General features: G+C 43.6%; 1 protein-coding gene across 3 annotated transcripts in view; it reads right to left on the bottom strand.

The window, feature by feature from the left end:
* The window catches only part of Zmynd8 (Zinc finger MYND-type containing 8), a 33604-nt gene that overhangs the window by 4816 nt on the left and 13793 nt on the right, over positions 1-14995 (bottom strand). For all 3 annotated transcript variants that reach the window (XM_077632179.1, XM_077632178.1, XM_077632180.1), the window contains 6 exons: positions 12305-12365; positions 11249-11619; positions 9853-10101; positions 4152-4464; positions 2483-2592; positions 316-397 (listed from right to left, as the gene is read on the bottom strand). In XM_077632179.1, coding sequence (XP_077488305.1) covers positions 316-397; positions 2483-2592; positions 4152-4464; positions 9853-10101; positions 11249-11619; positions 12305-12365 — 1186 coding nt within the window. The remainder of the gene's footprint in view (positions 1-315; positions 398-2482; positions 2593-4151; positions 4465-9852; positions 10102-11248; positions 11620-12304; positions 12366-14995) is intronic.

The following is a 14995-nucleotide window of genomic DNA, read 5'->3' as shown; positions in this document are numbered from 1 at the left end:
ACTGTAGCTTCACTTTACTATATCTGAGTTTTTACTGTAACTGAGTTAACTACAGTGGTGGTTATACTGTATTATACTATGTAAATAAAAAACTTCCTCAACTTGTCACAAAAAGAAGTTTCACAACCTGTGCAGAGTTGAGGTGTGGAATGAACATGATGGTTCTTTGCGACAGCTACTGCCTGCACAGTTTGTAAAGCAAGTGCCTCATCATGTATAACTATTTTCTTTTTTCACTTTGTGTAACCACTCCCACAATGTCTCAAACTGAAACAAGAGTAACGGTAATTAAATGACTAATAAAGGTGCCCTTACCAAGGATGTGGTGGAATTCTATCATCTCTTCTTTGCACTCTTGTTTGAAACGTTCAATGTCTGCTGCAGCCTTCGCCTCCTCCTTGAAGAAGAAAAAAATGAACAGCTCCAGCCATCGCTCACAGAAGTTACATTCCCATCCTTAATCTCTGAGCTTACCACTATATATAGCGTTCACTGATTACGAGAAAGCATTTGAAACAGTGGAAACCTCAGCAGTCATGCAGGCATTGTGGAATCAGGGTGTAGAAGAGCTTTATGTGAAAATACTGGAAGATGTCTTAGCAACTGCACAGCTACCATAGTCCTCCATAGAGCCAGCAATAAAATTCCAACAAGGAAGGGTGTCAGGCAGGGAGACGCGATGTCACCAATGCTATTAACTGCCTGTTTACAGGAGGTGTTCCGAGGCATGAATTGGGAACCGTTGGGGATAAGAGTTAATGGAGAATACCCAAGTATTTAGAGATTCACTGATGGCATTGCCTTGCTAAGTCACTCACTCAAGAGACAAGCTGCAAAGCATGATCAATGAGTTACACAGGCAGAGCAGAACAGTGGGCCTAAAAGTTAACATGCAGAAAACCAAAGTAATGTTCAACAGTCTCGCAAGGAAACAGCAGTTCACACATTGTAGCGAGGTGCTGGAAGTGCTAAGGGAATACGTCTGCTCAGGGCAGGTAGTGGCCGCTGATCCAGATCATGAGAGGGAAATAACTGGAAGAATAAGAACGGGGTGGAGCGCATATGGCAGGTTCCCTCAGATCATGAATGGCAGATTACAAGTATTCCCAAGAGAAAAGTATACAACAGCTGTACCTTACTGGAACTCACCTATGGGGCAGAAACGAGGAGGCTAACGAAAAGAGTTCAGCTTACGTTAAGGACAACGCAGCGAGCCATGGAAAGAAAATGATAGGTGCAACGTTAAGAGACCGGAAGCGGGCAGAGTGGGTGAGGGAACAAACGCGGGTTAATGACATCCTATAGACGAAATCAAGAGGAAGAAATGGGCTTGAGCAGGGCATGTAATGTGGAGGCAAGATAACCACTGGTCCTTAAGGCTAACGGAGTGGATACCAAGAGAAGGAAAGCGTAGCAGGGGGCGGGAGAAAGTTGGGTGGGCAGATGAGATTATCGCGATACGATGACCACAGCTGGTAAAGGACAGGGTAAAATTCGGGAGACATGGGAGAGGCCTTTGCCCCGCAGTGGGTGTAGTCAAGCCGATGATGGTGATTATGATGATGGTAGTGGTGATGACGATTATGTTCATGACAAGGTACCCTTTTTCACAGGTATCACAGCACTTGCCAGCTACATGACAGAGACATATAAAACTACAAAGGATAAACCCAAACTGCACAAAATCTGACTTCAAATCAGTGCTCTTATATCCCTATCAAGCAGGCAAGTTGAGTGCACTTACAGGGAGTGTCACTCGCTATAAGTGCGCTTTGTTAAATCTAAATGTCTCAAGTGGAGTGTCACTCGCAGAAGATATTTGGCCTTCAAAGTTGCTGCTGGTGAGTATGCATTTGGCCCTCAAAGTGTGTTCCGTGAACTGTGCATAAAAAGTACTCATAAGTTTATTTTACTTGCCATAACACTGTTTTTTAAAAGAAATATTTCATCGTCATAGCTACAAGCGAAGCAACACAACAAAGGAACACTATAAGATGAAACTCCGCTGCATGCCACCATCTTGTTTTTTGTCAAAATTCTGGATAGCCGCCTTGGCTAGTTTGCTTTTCTTCATTTCTACTTTTTTCATCATTAGAAACTGTTTAAGCTCGTTTCATTTGTGCTACCATGTCAGTCAATTTTTAAGGTTTTGTTTCTTTTTCGTCGACCTCTTCAAAAATTCTGCTTATTTCATGACACCATTTTTTTCTTACTACGAGAGCACTTTGCCTCTCCGTTCATCCACATGTAGACTAAAGCATCACTTGGGGCGCCGAAGCGCACTCCTATGCACTTGACATGGGTATTACACTTAGGCCCTTCACAAGCGCCAAATGAAGTTTATAGTAAAGAAGAGTGCAAAAGTACAGGCTGATCCTATCGGAACTATTTCTGCCCCTCTCATCAGTAACTCAATGCTGTGGTGGGATGCCATCAATCCAAAGCACGACATGCAAAGCTCGGATGCAACGAGAGCACATACAGCAGAAGGTGTGGTAGCTCCAACGGACGGCTGCAGTCCAGGTGACAGCGAATCGAGCTCATTTCGTTTGGTGGTAAACTTCATCTTGGCAAGACCTGGTGCTTTCGAAACTGCAAAATGACAGAAGGAAATTAATATGCAAGGAAAGAGACCTCATAACCACAGTTAAAACTGTTTTTTGCTGCCTGATTCAATGCTTCAGCTGAAATTAGAAACAGGCTCTTGAAATTCACTGGCCATCAGATTAGAGATGGCGATTTCAAGTGTGCCGTGCAAGCATGGAAAACAGTAACGAACCTGCCTATCAGCTGCTGGTAATTCACGAAGGTCAGTCAAGCAGAAGGTTTCTTCACTTGATTTTGAAATCACACCATTTCCTAGCTTTTATAGTGAACAAGGGGCCTATATGGCTTTAATAGATTCAGTGCCTAATAGCTTCAGCCGACACTGATATTCCACAAGTCAAACACTAGACGAAGTGCATTTGTGCCTGCCACAACTACTAAGCACTGAATCCACGAAGTTATAATGTACCAGCTAGCCCGTTTTGCTGCTCTGTTGTCTTTTTCATGTTTCTACTTCTCTCCATTGGTGAGTGTTCATTAAGCTTCATAACTTTTGCCCCATGCCAGAAGATTTTTGCCACAGGTCAACCCCCAACTCTAGAAATACAAGTGCAATGGAAGAGTGCGGACAGCGTTTACATTCATGCAAGTGAGCCTTTAATTATTAGAGTGCCAGACATTTCCGTCCTTTAGATCTAGTTATAAAAGAAGGTGAAAAGATGGGCAACCTGCCTGAGTTTTCTATACTTGTGTGAACACAGTTATTGTAATGATACCATATCTTTGCAGTGCATTTTCATGTGGTATCAGACCTTGCGTTAGAATTACTGTCTTTCTATAGAACTACTAAGCATAGGCAGGTGGGCTAGTTGGTGTTTTGTAACACTATTAGACACTCTTCTTCTGTTTGTGCATTTTGCACTGGAAATATGTCCCATAGTGTTTCCTTAGAGTATGGATAACGTTAGCAAATACATATTATCCCATGACCTGTTTTTTTATTATTATTATTCTCTGTACATTTAGAGAGGTTAGTTTAGAATGCTCGTTGCATTCTGCAGTCTTGCAGATTTGGTTTCAAGAGCTAATAGTCAGCTGTAAAACAACAAAAGGCAAGCACATCTGCTATCAAACGTTACGCAACTATGCGGTTGAGACCTGCACCTTACAATTCCCTAGACAGACGAATAAGAAGGTAGCCACACTGGGCCTCTCTTTACATACTGTTTCTTTTCAGACGCAAAACAGGCAGCTTGCGAAGACCACATACTTAGTATACATCTATGCAGGCTTTGCTGTCCGAGACAATCCCAGCATTATCTTCATACCTGAATCTCAACAGAAAAAGAAGAGGCTTCCTTAACCTCTATGCCCCTCCCAAGAAAAGACAACCGATTATTATACTGCACATTCACCACCCTGTCTGTAGCTTTTCCCACTATGTCCCAGTGGTAATGATGAAGTGGCATTTCTGTGCTCATCTTCTTGCTGGAAACAAACAATGGTCCCACACCACAAAACTTCAAGGGCTTCCTCTAAAAGAAAAAGCAGCATGGCACAATATATGCCTTGAAAAAAATATATATATCAAAGCCATTGTCTACCTTTAGTGGGCTGCTCTTCCCCATCCGTTTTGCTGGCAGAACCAGGTTTCGCCATGTCCTCCCCCTCCACTTTCTCCCTTGCAGTTGGTGCTTCTAACTCTGCTGGTGAGGTGTCCTGCTCCGACTTATGGCTTCGCCGCTGCTGTGGAACATCGTCTGCGCACCTCCCCTCTGCTTGTCGGGTGTCTGCAGCCTCTCCTTCAGCTGCTGCCTCTTCCTCTTCTTCCTCGTCTTCATCCTCTACCTCCTCTTCATCTTCCATATCTTCATCCTCCTCTAACGACTCCTCCAGAAGAGAGGTGGCGCCCCCCACCTGAAATCAATTGCACAGAGCAAAAATGTTGTCTTCATGCGAGGCTATGCCTACCTACAGCATACAGTACACGCCGTCCACTCATAAACTTGAGTTTTCACCACAGCTGCCTTCTTGTAGCCTGTTTCAAGCATTACAACTGTTTTCCCTGCAGCCTTTCTTTATAGGAAACAAATTTTCATAGCAACACCTTATTCCAACTAGTCAGCCATCCCAAATCACCGATGCACAAGTGAGAGGAGTTAAAACAAAACTTTTTGCTTTGTGGCCCCTGAACTTCATTCAAGGGTGCTGTTTCGCGAACCAATGAAGAAGAGTCCCTACAAGAGCAGCCTAGCATCAGAAAAAAAAAAACTACCGTATCTACACGACTGTAAGTCGACCTATTTTTCAAAATTAGAAAATTCGAACTGGTGGGGTCGACTTAAAATCGAAACCAAAGCATCGCACCATACATAGAGGCGACACAAACGAGATACCAGGCATGCTACACTGTGGTCGCATTTTTGCTGCGCGGCTTTGTCACATCGCCCTTGATGCTGGCCTTGAGCAGCTGCTATGCCAACACGCAGAACCGGCATTCCCACCCCACGTGAGGCGGCCGATGGTCGCTGTCGATAATCAGAAAACCGGCACCAGCCCACACCCCACACAGAGCCGCAGATTGCGTCTGCTAATAAGCGGCGGCAGCCCGATAACACATTAGCATTCTGCTTTTAATAGGTGTCGTCCAAGCTTTTTTTTTTGTTACTTTCAACAGCGCATCGGCACTCAAGGGAGCATCAATAGTTGATAGAAGGGCCGCTGTTCCAAACGTGGTGGCACCCTCACTCGAAACCGCAGCGGCGTTGAGGACTGTCGGTAGCCGACGGAAGAACCGACGCCGCTCAAGCGTAGTTTCTATGGATCTGATGCGTTCGACTACTGCCTGCCTCACTTCACAAGTTTTTAATGTAGCACTTCATCATTCGTCATTTGTGCTCCGGGTGCAGTAAGTGACTGGCGCTCATTCACGGCTACATTCAAGATGGCTGTAATTCTTTACGACAAAGAAACGAACTGCGCACCAGGCTGCAAGTTCGACGTTCACAACGGGTGGTACAGGAGTGGCAGCTGCTGCGAGGCAAAATTTTCAGCTGTTCCACGCAATGTCGTGATGTGGCTGTTTGCGAAATGCAGGATTTCGCTGCACAACGATGTTAGAACGACGAGCTGTGGGACCGCAGCAGCGATCATGACGGCAGCAGCGATCACAACGGCAGCGCTAGTGAGGACGATGGCGCAAGTGCGGACGAGTAGTTCAGTAACTAATAGATTTTCGTTTTGGAATGTGTCCTTGGGCACTCCCGCTCGCGGCAGCTGATAGCGGTTGGCGGAAAGCGGAGGCTGCAGGATAGTGCTATCGTGTCCTATTATTAAAGGCCAAGCGTAAACGATCTCCAAGTTTCTTTTCTTCTTCAGAAATGTGATGTGGAAGAGTGGGTGGGGTGGGGGGGGGGTCGACCTACAATCATGTAAATACGGTATTACAACAGACATGCCCTACCAAAGAACAATTCCATTCTCTTATCTTTCTCCACTTCTCACAATGCTGCTGTAACTCAACTGACAATTGTGCGAGGCCCCCAGATTGAAATTATATTGTGCTAACCAGCAACAAATGTCTTCGTGCACCCGCCAACACTGAGAACTATTGAAGGTGTCTCACAGAAAGTGATGAGAAAAAAAAAAAACTTGATATTTACATGCCAAAGAAAAAGAACAGTTCTCTGTGTACTGGGTGTTTCACCGAAGATGTTTTGCAGTATTTAAAAATAGGCATTTTGAGTTAGAAGAGCGCTTTTTTCAGCATAGCATTGTCAGCGGTGTAGCGAATCAGGATACAGCTAATACCCCTGTCAAGTGCGCAAAGTAAAGTGCACTTACGGAGTGTGTGCTTCAGGCCCTCAGTGCACTTTATGCTACGCAGAGCTTGACAAGAAAGCAGAGTGCGTTCATAGATATGAAAATGACAGCTAACTAAAAACAAAATTTGTACAAATGGCAATATAAGTGCCCTGAATTATGCTCATTAGAGCAGTAGAGCACACAAAAAATAAACATAACTTAAATTTCAGCCATGAGCACATTTAATTTGTTTTATGGCAATAATTCCTAGCACATTCAGAATCCGGACATCAAACAACATGTCAGACTACACTGCGTTCTTATGAAGTGTTGTTTCGCTGGTTGCTATCGTAAAACCACTGCACAAATAAAAAATATATGCAACAGGAAAAATCAACTTGTACGCGCATTTTGTTATATTTTACATTTTATGCCCAAAAAATCACCGCCGTCGAGGCTATATGTGCTCGCCCCTCAAAGTGTATTCTGTGAACACACTCCAACCACTTCAGCGAGTACACTTATGCTACGCCGTTTAGCTGCACTAGAGTGCACTTTTAACAAGTTAACTAGTAGGTTGGTTAGCTAATACTGAATAGTCAGCTTCTTAACTGCTACTGTTAGTTGTGTAGCCAACCCCAAGTAATATCCATATCAGTTTTTAGAATTTAGGAAACACAGTTACCCTCAGCGCTGTGGCCCAACAAATTCTGGCTATTTCGATGTGAACTGGAGGGGTTGCTTTGCCTGCAAGCTTTTCAAAAGCGCATGTATTTTGGTGCAATGTAGGTGAGGTCCACGGAGCAAGATCCAGCAAACATTCCATTGTGCTGCCTTGCTAGGCCTATGTCTCCCTTTACTTCATCTAGTATTCCTAACTCATGGAATTTATCCTCAAAGCATAGTATAAAAGGTCTCATCAGATGGGGTTTACTGTTGAACAATGTTCTGGATAAGCACTCCATAACTGCAGGCTAACAGAGATATTTTGGTAGGGCCCTTATTTTCAAAACTTCTGCACATTTAAGCATTGTTCTATCTCTGAAGGGTGGTTCAAATGTTCCTATGTAAAGACTGTTTATGGGGGATGTTCTGTATGTGCCTGTTGAAAGACCCAAATTCAGGAGGGTTACCCAGGTTTTGCGCTGGATCCAGTCAAGCATGATGGTCTCGTTGACCCTTACAGTAAGCATCCATAATCCGAGGAAGAGTGTACTTAGAGGCGATAGATGCGCAAAAGGCACATCCTGCTGGACCTGTGCGAATGCTCCGAGTACAGGGATTGGTAAGTTTGTTTTTTTTGAGGATGTTTATGTGAGATAGGAATGTGAGTTTTTTGTCAAAAGATATGTCTAGAAAAATTTGTGTAAATTTTTACTGGTAGTGCGGTTTCATTTAGTTGTGGGTTGGGGTTGGTCTGTAAGCCTCATTTGAGAGAATAAAACAGCCATTGATTTGTCTGGGGAAAAAGTGGAACCCATTTCTGTTGTCCATGTTGTTAGCTTATTTACTGTTAACTGTACTTGTAACGGTATTTGGAGATCGTCAATGCAGGCTGAACACGATGAATTTAGGGATTATTTTAGCTGTGGAATTCATTTAATTTCTGCGGTAAATAGTGTAGTGCTTATTTTAAGCACTACACCCTGAGGTGCCCTGAGCTACCCCATTCACCTGAATGGAATTCTTCGACGGGATTGAGCCCAGGTATACATGCAATGTACGGTTGAACAGGAAGTCATCCAGGCAGTTTCGTCTTGCCCACCGTGGAAACCAACGTGGGGACGGGACAAGAACTTAAAAGGAAGTCCTGCCCATGCCACCTGTAGACCACCATTACTCCGCACAGAGTTATATCTAGCAGCCAGAGAAAAAAAGGAAAAACCAAGCAGAGAAGAGTAGGCAGGAAAGTGAGTGAAAAGATAAGAAAGTGAAGGGTAAGCAGGCTCTCTGATGTACTTTTCTGTCCTATGTATTGTTATGGTACACAGTCGCAAGACAACGAGGACACTGTTATGTCTCTGTGCTCTGGACAACGCCAACGCCAGAGCTCTGGTGTGAGCTGGTTGTTTGTGTTCCTGAAATCGAATACGTCATTTATGAAACCAAAAGGCCATAGAGGTTGCAAGCATAGCCAGGTGGCAAATCCCCTGCTATAATTTCAAAAGTAGGGTGTAGACGTGATGCGGGTGATGAAGGGGCATCAGGGACACCAGCTTGAGCTTCAGCTATGAAAGTAGAAACTGTGCACTCAACCGATGGGGACAGTTCAGCAAGTGCGAAGCCACGTTGTAAAACTTGGATCAAAAGACAAGTTGAGAACGGAAAGATAGGTGCAGTTGCCTGTGACGGTCACAACAGTGCGAGGAAGGACGACATTACACAGAAGACCAACATCTGTAGTAGGACAAGTGATGTAGGCGTGATGAGGAACAGAAGGGAAAAGGGGGCACTGGAATGCAGATGGCCATTTCAAGCACCGGTAGGCAAACAAACTCCATGAAACATAGGTGGAATTCGGCACTGGCACTGTCAGAACAGATGGGCCGTTTCAATCAACCAACAAAAGATTTTCAGGCTGGGTCATCAATGCAGCATCACCTCTGGAAGCTGCATTGGCTGATTTTCCATGAAAAGTTAGAACAAGGCGGGGAAGAGAGGCGGCAAGGTTACAGTGAACATAAATGGTAGACCAGAGGTGAACGTGAGTGGCTAGACTTGCGAGTGGCTGAAGTGTTGGCGGTGCGCAACGGCTCATCACGAGGTGAATTTGGAAGGTCCATAGTGGGCATGACAATTGTAAGAAGGGCTAGGCCAAGGTAGTGGCAGCAGCAGAAACGTGTCCAGCACATGAGCAAGTGAACCAACAGACCAGTTGTGCATAGCTATGCCACTCCGCAGCGTTACGGCAGAGTAGCGCGTTGGGAAGGTCCAACTAGGAGGAACAGCAACCAATGACGCTGCTGGGTGAGGACAGGACCACCTGGTGGCACAGCCAGATTTTAGGCTCACATTCGCGAACCCCCAGTGAATGACAGCTTGGGTCAGGGCAATCATAGCACCGGCCAGCACACGGTTGAAGGTGACAACTGTCGTAGCTTCCAGTTTTTAGCAGACTATCCTGGGCAAACTTGCTGGATGAAGGGATCTCCAGGAAGATCTGCTGCAAAGTCAGCAGATCTTCACACGAGGATGTAGCAGCCATGTTCGGAAGGAGGATAAAGTGATGAGCAATGCAGTGGAGTTTGGCTTGCTCAAACCCAGCACCTCCACCAAAATCGTAAATTTAGTTCTCCAAGTGGCAGGTGCAATAGCGAAACTAGCTCCAACATCGTCACTGTCGGGAGCCCAGAGAAAAAACATTCTTGTCTTGTGACTGCATACCATAAATGATTTTTGGGCCCGAGAGTAGCTCCTTGCAAAAGTGCTGCTTAAAAACATTAGCATTGCCTGTTATGATACACAACCAAATCTACAGCAGACACAAATATCAAAACCCACCTTCTCCTTGCAAGTCAGGATTGTCTTTTTGAGCTTTTCCTGAAAGTCATCAACTGGGGCCAATGACTGCTCCTCAGATGAAAGTGGCTCTTTGGTGGCAAAATGGCTGGACGGCACTTCACCCTGGTCCGTTGTCACAGTTGTGCTAGACACCTCACACGACGACGATGGGCTCTGGCTGCTCTTTCGGAGGCCACCGACTGTTGACGCCAAAGGTCGATCGTCGCTGCTACTCTCATCTTCAGCGTCCTTGAATACCAAACCAATGGTAAATCAAATTATGAATGGAAAATTCATCGGAGTGTGTGAATTGTTCCTTTGATTTCATTTAACTTTTTGTTCAGTCATGTAGAAAGACTGGTATTTTCTCTGCAAAATAGGCCCATGGAAATTATGTCTTCTGTTCGCCTCCCTGAGCCCTCAATGCATCGTGACCTTCAATGACACCTTCCAAGATGCTGAATCATTTTGTAAAATATGAACAAAAACAATCCCAAGTTTCGGAGCTGTAACTGTGAGAACCTCGAAGAAGGTATGCTTGGAAAGTGAGCTTGGTATCTGAGATGACACCTTTCAGTAAGTGGTGACTTTTCATCGCTAGCAGGTCAATCAGCTAGAAATGTTTTCAATCAGTGCAGATTCTACCATTCAATTACATGTATGTCTCATAAAAACCTACTCAATCGAAAAGAAATGCCACAGAAACTGCATAAATCATTTCTCTAACACTATGCCTCTTTTTTCCTAAAAAAAAATTGAAAACAAAATTTAATAATGCCTAACTGGTCATGCAATGTGATGAGATAAATCTGCGTTAGCAGTATTGGTTGTGCATTTCGCCTTTACACTGATTGCCTTCCCATCGCGTCTATGAATTTGATTTCGCTTTTTTGTTCCATTGCTGCGTAGGCTTCTGGTGGATGGAGTTTGTGGGTGGGTAATGGTGGAGCTTCTGAAGGGTGGAGGTGGGCAGTGGAGGCTCATAGCTATGAGATGGATTTTTAATGACCGGTGCCAGAAGGTACTGAGGGAGCCTCCAGAGGGTAAAGGCTTCGCACAGACAGACAGTGGCTTTTCCACCGAGAAAAGAGCACACTGCTACTGACACGGTAAAAGGTAGTCAAAAGTTTGCACCTATTCGTGCAGTTTAGTTATAACCAGAGTCCAGTGCCCATAACAAGCAAAAGGGAACCAGTGAAAATCTTACATGCATGCTACGACACAACTTTGTGCTTCTGTGCTTTCTTTAAACTGCCCACAAAATCATACCACCATCCCTCTGCTCCAAAACATTCAAGCACAACCCTTACTGTCCCAAAATACTTAGGTGGCCAACTGTCAGTTCTACTGGCTTGCAACCAAGCCAAGGGGAGCAAGGAGCACTGCCAGAACTTACTGGTGCAGAATTTCTCCTGTCGCTGCTGATGGAGCGCTCTATTTTCTTCAAGGCACTGACCAGGCTTTCAACATTGCGGTTCACCTTCTTGGGGAGGTCTTCCATGTCCTTTTTGGAGACCTTCATTTGTAACTCCCCTGGCAGCTCTGAGCTCACTTCGAAGATACCCTGAGGTGCACCGTCAGGCAGTGGTGGTAGCGTGCCCTTTTCTTCCTTCGATGAAGACGTGTCCTGCCTTTCGGCGAAAGGCAGAGATGCGGGGAGCTCGTTCTCCTTCTCTGGAATGGAGGCTGAACTGGCTGCAGATTTGCCTTTTGACAGGTTTGGTGAATCACTCTGGAATTTTTTCAGGAGCGAATCTGACGATGGTACTGAAAAATCGGGGAAAAAAAAATGATGTCCCACACACACCCAGCTCGTGTAAGCTTAAAGGTAATACTACAGGAGAGTTTACAGAATGCCCTTTGGACCCGATAATGAGTTGCAAATTGAGCCACATCCTGAGCTAAAGAACCAACGGCACCACACAAATAATAATAAAAAAATGCATTAGTTGCCCAGAAACAAACAAGTACACATACTACCACAGTTATTTTGCTGACAACTTGCTCGACCAATAGTTAAAAATTCCTTTGACACATTACATTTACTTGCATAATGCTACAGTTCCTTGCTACAGAAACTGCTGACGACCTGGAAGGTGAACTATTTATTATGCTGGGCAAAATTTACATTGTGGTCAATTAAATTTTTCCCAAGTTACATTGACTAATGTAGCGGATGCATTTGTTACGTGAATGCATATGTTAGACAAGTAAGTAAGGTATAGTAAGTATGGATAAGCAACAGCACCTGACAACTAGTCAAGCTGCATAATTGGCCTGCAGAAAGCAGTACGGGCTGAAAGGCCCTTCTTTCACAACCAAGGTGAGTGACACACAAAAAGTGCACATTAAGTTGTGTCCTGTGCAACACTATTAATTCTGAACATAGCATACCAACACAAAACTTTTTAAAGCCTCACACAAATAGCGGCCAAACAAGAAAAAACCTTACCTGAATTCAGTTCGCTCTCTTCTCCTACTTCTGAAGGCTTACTTGTCGTTTCACTGTTCTTCTAGAATGGTAAAAAAATAGCAAAAATGAACAAAAACAAGCAAGTTTTACCAATAACATATCAAATAGACAGCCAAATATATAACATACACACATATTAAAAATGTACAAAGATTAGGGACGCCTGAACACCATAACATATTCAGTCATTTGAGGTGTATTTAATTTAATAGCTAAATATTGGCACCTTCAAACTACTTAGTGTCCAGTACTAGAGTATGACGCAGTTCCTAAGCGAGAATTTCACTCTTTTCAGATGCAAGAAAGTGCACTATCACTATTACCGTCTAACATCGCTGTTCAAGTCATTCAGACTTGGCATGTTCAAATTCAATCAGCATGTTCAAACTTGAACATGCAATTTCAAGCTAATGAGATTGAACTTCTCAGCTCAAAACAGTTCATGCTTGCTACAGAAGCAAGACACCTGGTGCTTGGGAATGTGCACAATTCCTGCGGAGATCACATATAAGTGGCTTGTGATCGTGTGTATGTTATGTACAGTAGACTACCTTTAACCTCCTAGCAGACTTGAATGAGTCAGGCTCGTCATAAGTAGACTGTCATTTCCGGCTCAGGACAAGTGCAGCTTGTCGTGTGCTTTCTGGCACTCTGTGTCCGATTCAAGGGGGGACACAGGTCTTATACCTATTTTCCTTATTTGTCGTCCGATCCTAATGAAATTATGTTACCTTGCTCAGCTTTTGACGCTGATTTAAAATATCAAACTGCGGTTTTCATACATAAGTTTCTAAGATAAATAATTGTAGTTAATTATTGATAAGACCGTTGTGCAAAAATATGGCTCAATGAAAATGAATTTTTAATGTAAGGCTACATCATCTAATGAGAAAAGAGTGCAATCATCAAGCCATTTTTTTCATTTTACCCTTGTTAGCAATTTTACAGCACTCTGAATAACAATTCACGGTGTGAATATCACGCATCGATAAACTGTGCTAAATTATAATTTTCTGAACCGTGACTGAACAGCTATGCATTGATTATTGCGAATACTGAGCCTTCAGCTTCCCTTAGCAAACAAAATGACATCTCTATCTGTCTTAGACGCCAAGGTATTGACATACTAAGTCAAGTAGGTTAGTTGTCCAAAATTTTCATGCTGCTAGATCATTGGCTCCGGTGCAAATTCAGCCCACACGATGATCTACATTTAATATTATGGTCAAAATACTTACCCCCCCCCCTCAAAATAAAAGGTAGTTTTCATGAATACTAGCTATAGATTGCATAACTGTAATTTCCAGAAAAATGATTTCTGGGTTAGTTTGTCCAAAGCATTTTTTTTTTATGACAGCACGGGTATTAAATGACTACTTTAGTACGATTTGTGAAAACATTTTTAGAAATGTGTCTGTTGGGGGTTAAGATGAACTTGAAGGCACATGAAAAAACGCCCATCTTATCAGAAGTTCACCTTAACAGAAGCACCCCTAGAAAGCATTCGAACATGCTACGTGTATCCGAATATATGTTATATAAAAACAGTGAATAAAATGGCCTTTCAACAAGAGGATAATTTCAAACAGAGCATTTATTGCACTATGAATAAATTTAACTGAAGACAGAACATGAAACAAGCTCATGTTATCCTACCTGAAAATGGCATTGGTCTAGTTTTCTATTTTTCAGTCTTTTTTTTTCTCTCGTTGTATTATATAGTGGATGCTATTTGTGTGTTCTTGATATCGCTACTTCTCCAGCATAGCTGTTACCAACTCCATGAGCAGGCATGCCACGTGCTTTTATAACCACTACAAGCAATGAGTGCCGCGCCAATACCTGGCCATCTGTGTGTTAACGATAACGTGCGTTGCGATGCCGCATAAGTTGAAAATGCCGCAGTTCTTGAGCCCCAAGCTGACGAGCGCATGAACTCTGCACATAAGTGTGTGCGATGCCTACATATGATTTCAGATTTCTGAGTCAGCGCAGGAAGGGAACGTGCCCTGCCTTTTCTGCCCCCAACAAGAAAGCTTCCGCCCCAAAAAAGTGCACTCCCGCAAGGTGACTTCCCGCAGTTTTCCACATAAGGTGCCTGGAAGCCATCTTGCAGGGGTATGCTTTCTAGCGTAGAAGCTTTTTATATAAAATGTTTCGCCTAAGACTTTACACAAGTTTTAAAAATAGGCTTTTCCAGTTAGAAGCGCGCTTTTTTTGGCATAGCAGTGTCAGCGGTGTAGTACACCAGAATACAGCTAAGACACGCTAACAAGCAGGCTGGTTAACTAATACTGGCCATATGGCTGCGCTCGGGTGGATGTTGATGAGTAATTACTCCCTCATTAACTAATATTACTAGTCTAACTATTACTAGTTAGGCTAGTAATATTACTAGGCATGTAGACCACCATAGGAAATACCCATATCAGATTTTAAAATTTACAAAATGCGGTTACCGTCACCGCTGTGGTCCAACAAATTTTGGCTGTTTCGACGAGTTACGTGCACTGGAGAGGTTCCTTTGCCTGCAAGCTTCTTGAAATCACGTGTATTTTGGCACGATGTCGCCAAAATTAGTTGGGCCAAAACGCCAAGGTTAAACGCGTTTTCAAAATTTTAATAACTGATATAGATATTACCCACGGTGGGCTACACGCCTCTCAATAA

The sequence above is a fragment of the Amblyomma americanum genome, chromosome 7 (genome assembly GCF_052857255.1).
Source record: "Amblyomma americanum isolate KBUSLIRL-KWMA chromosome 7, ASM5285725v1, whole genome shotgun sequence".
NCBI classification, from domain to species: Eukaryota; Metazoa; Arthropoda; class Arachnida; order Ixodida; family Ixodidae; genus Amblyomma; species Amblyomma americanum.
The sequence above is the reverse complement of the archived record's forward strand: the minus strand, read 5'-3'. Positions and strand labels throughout refer to the sequence as shown.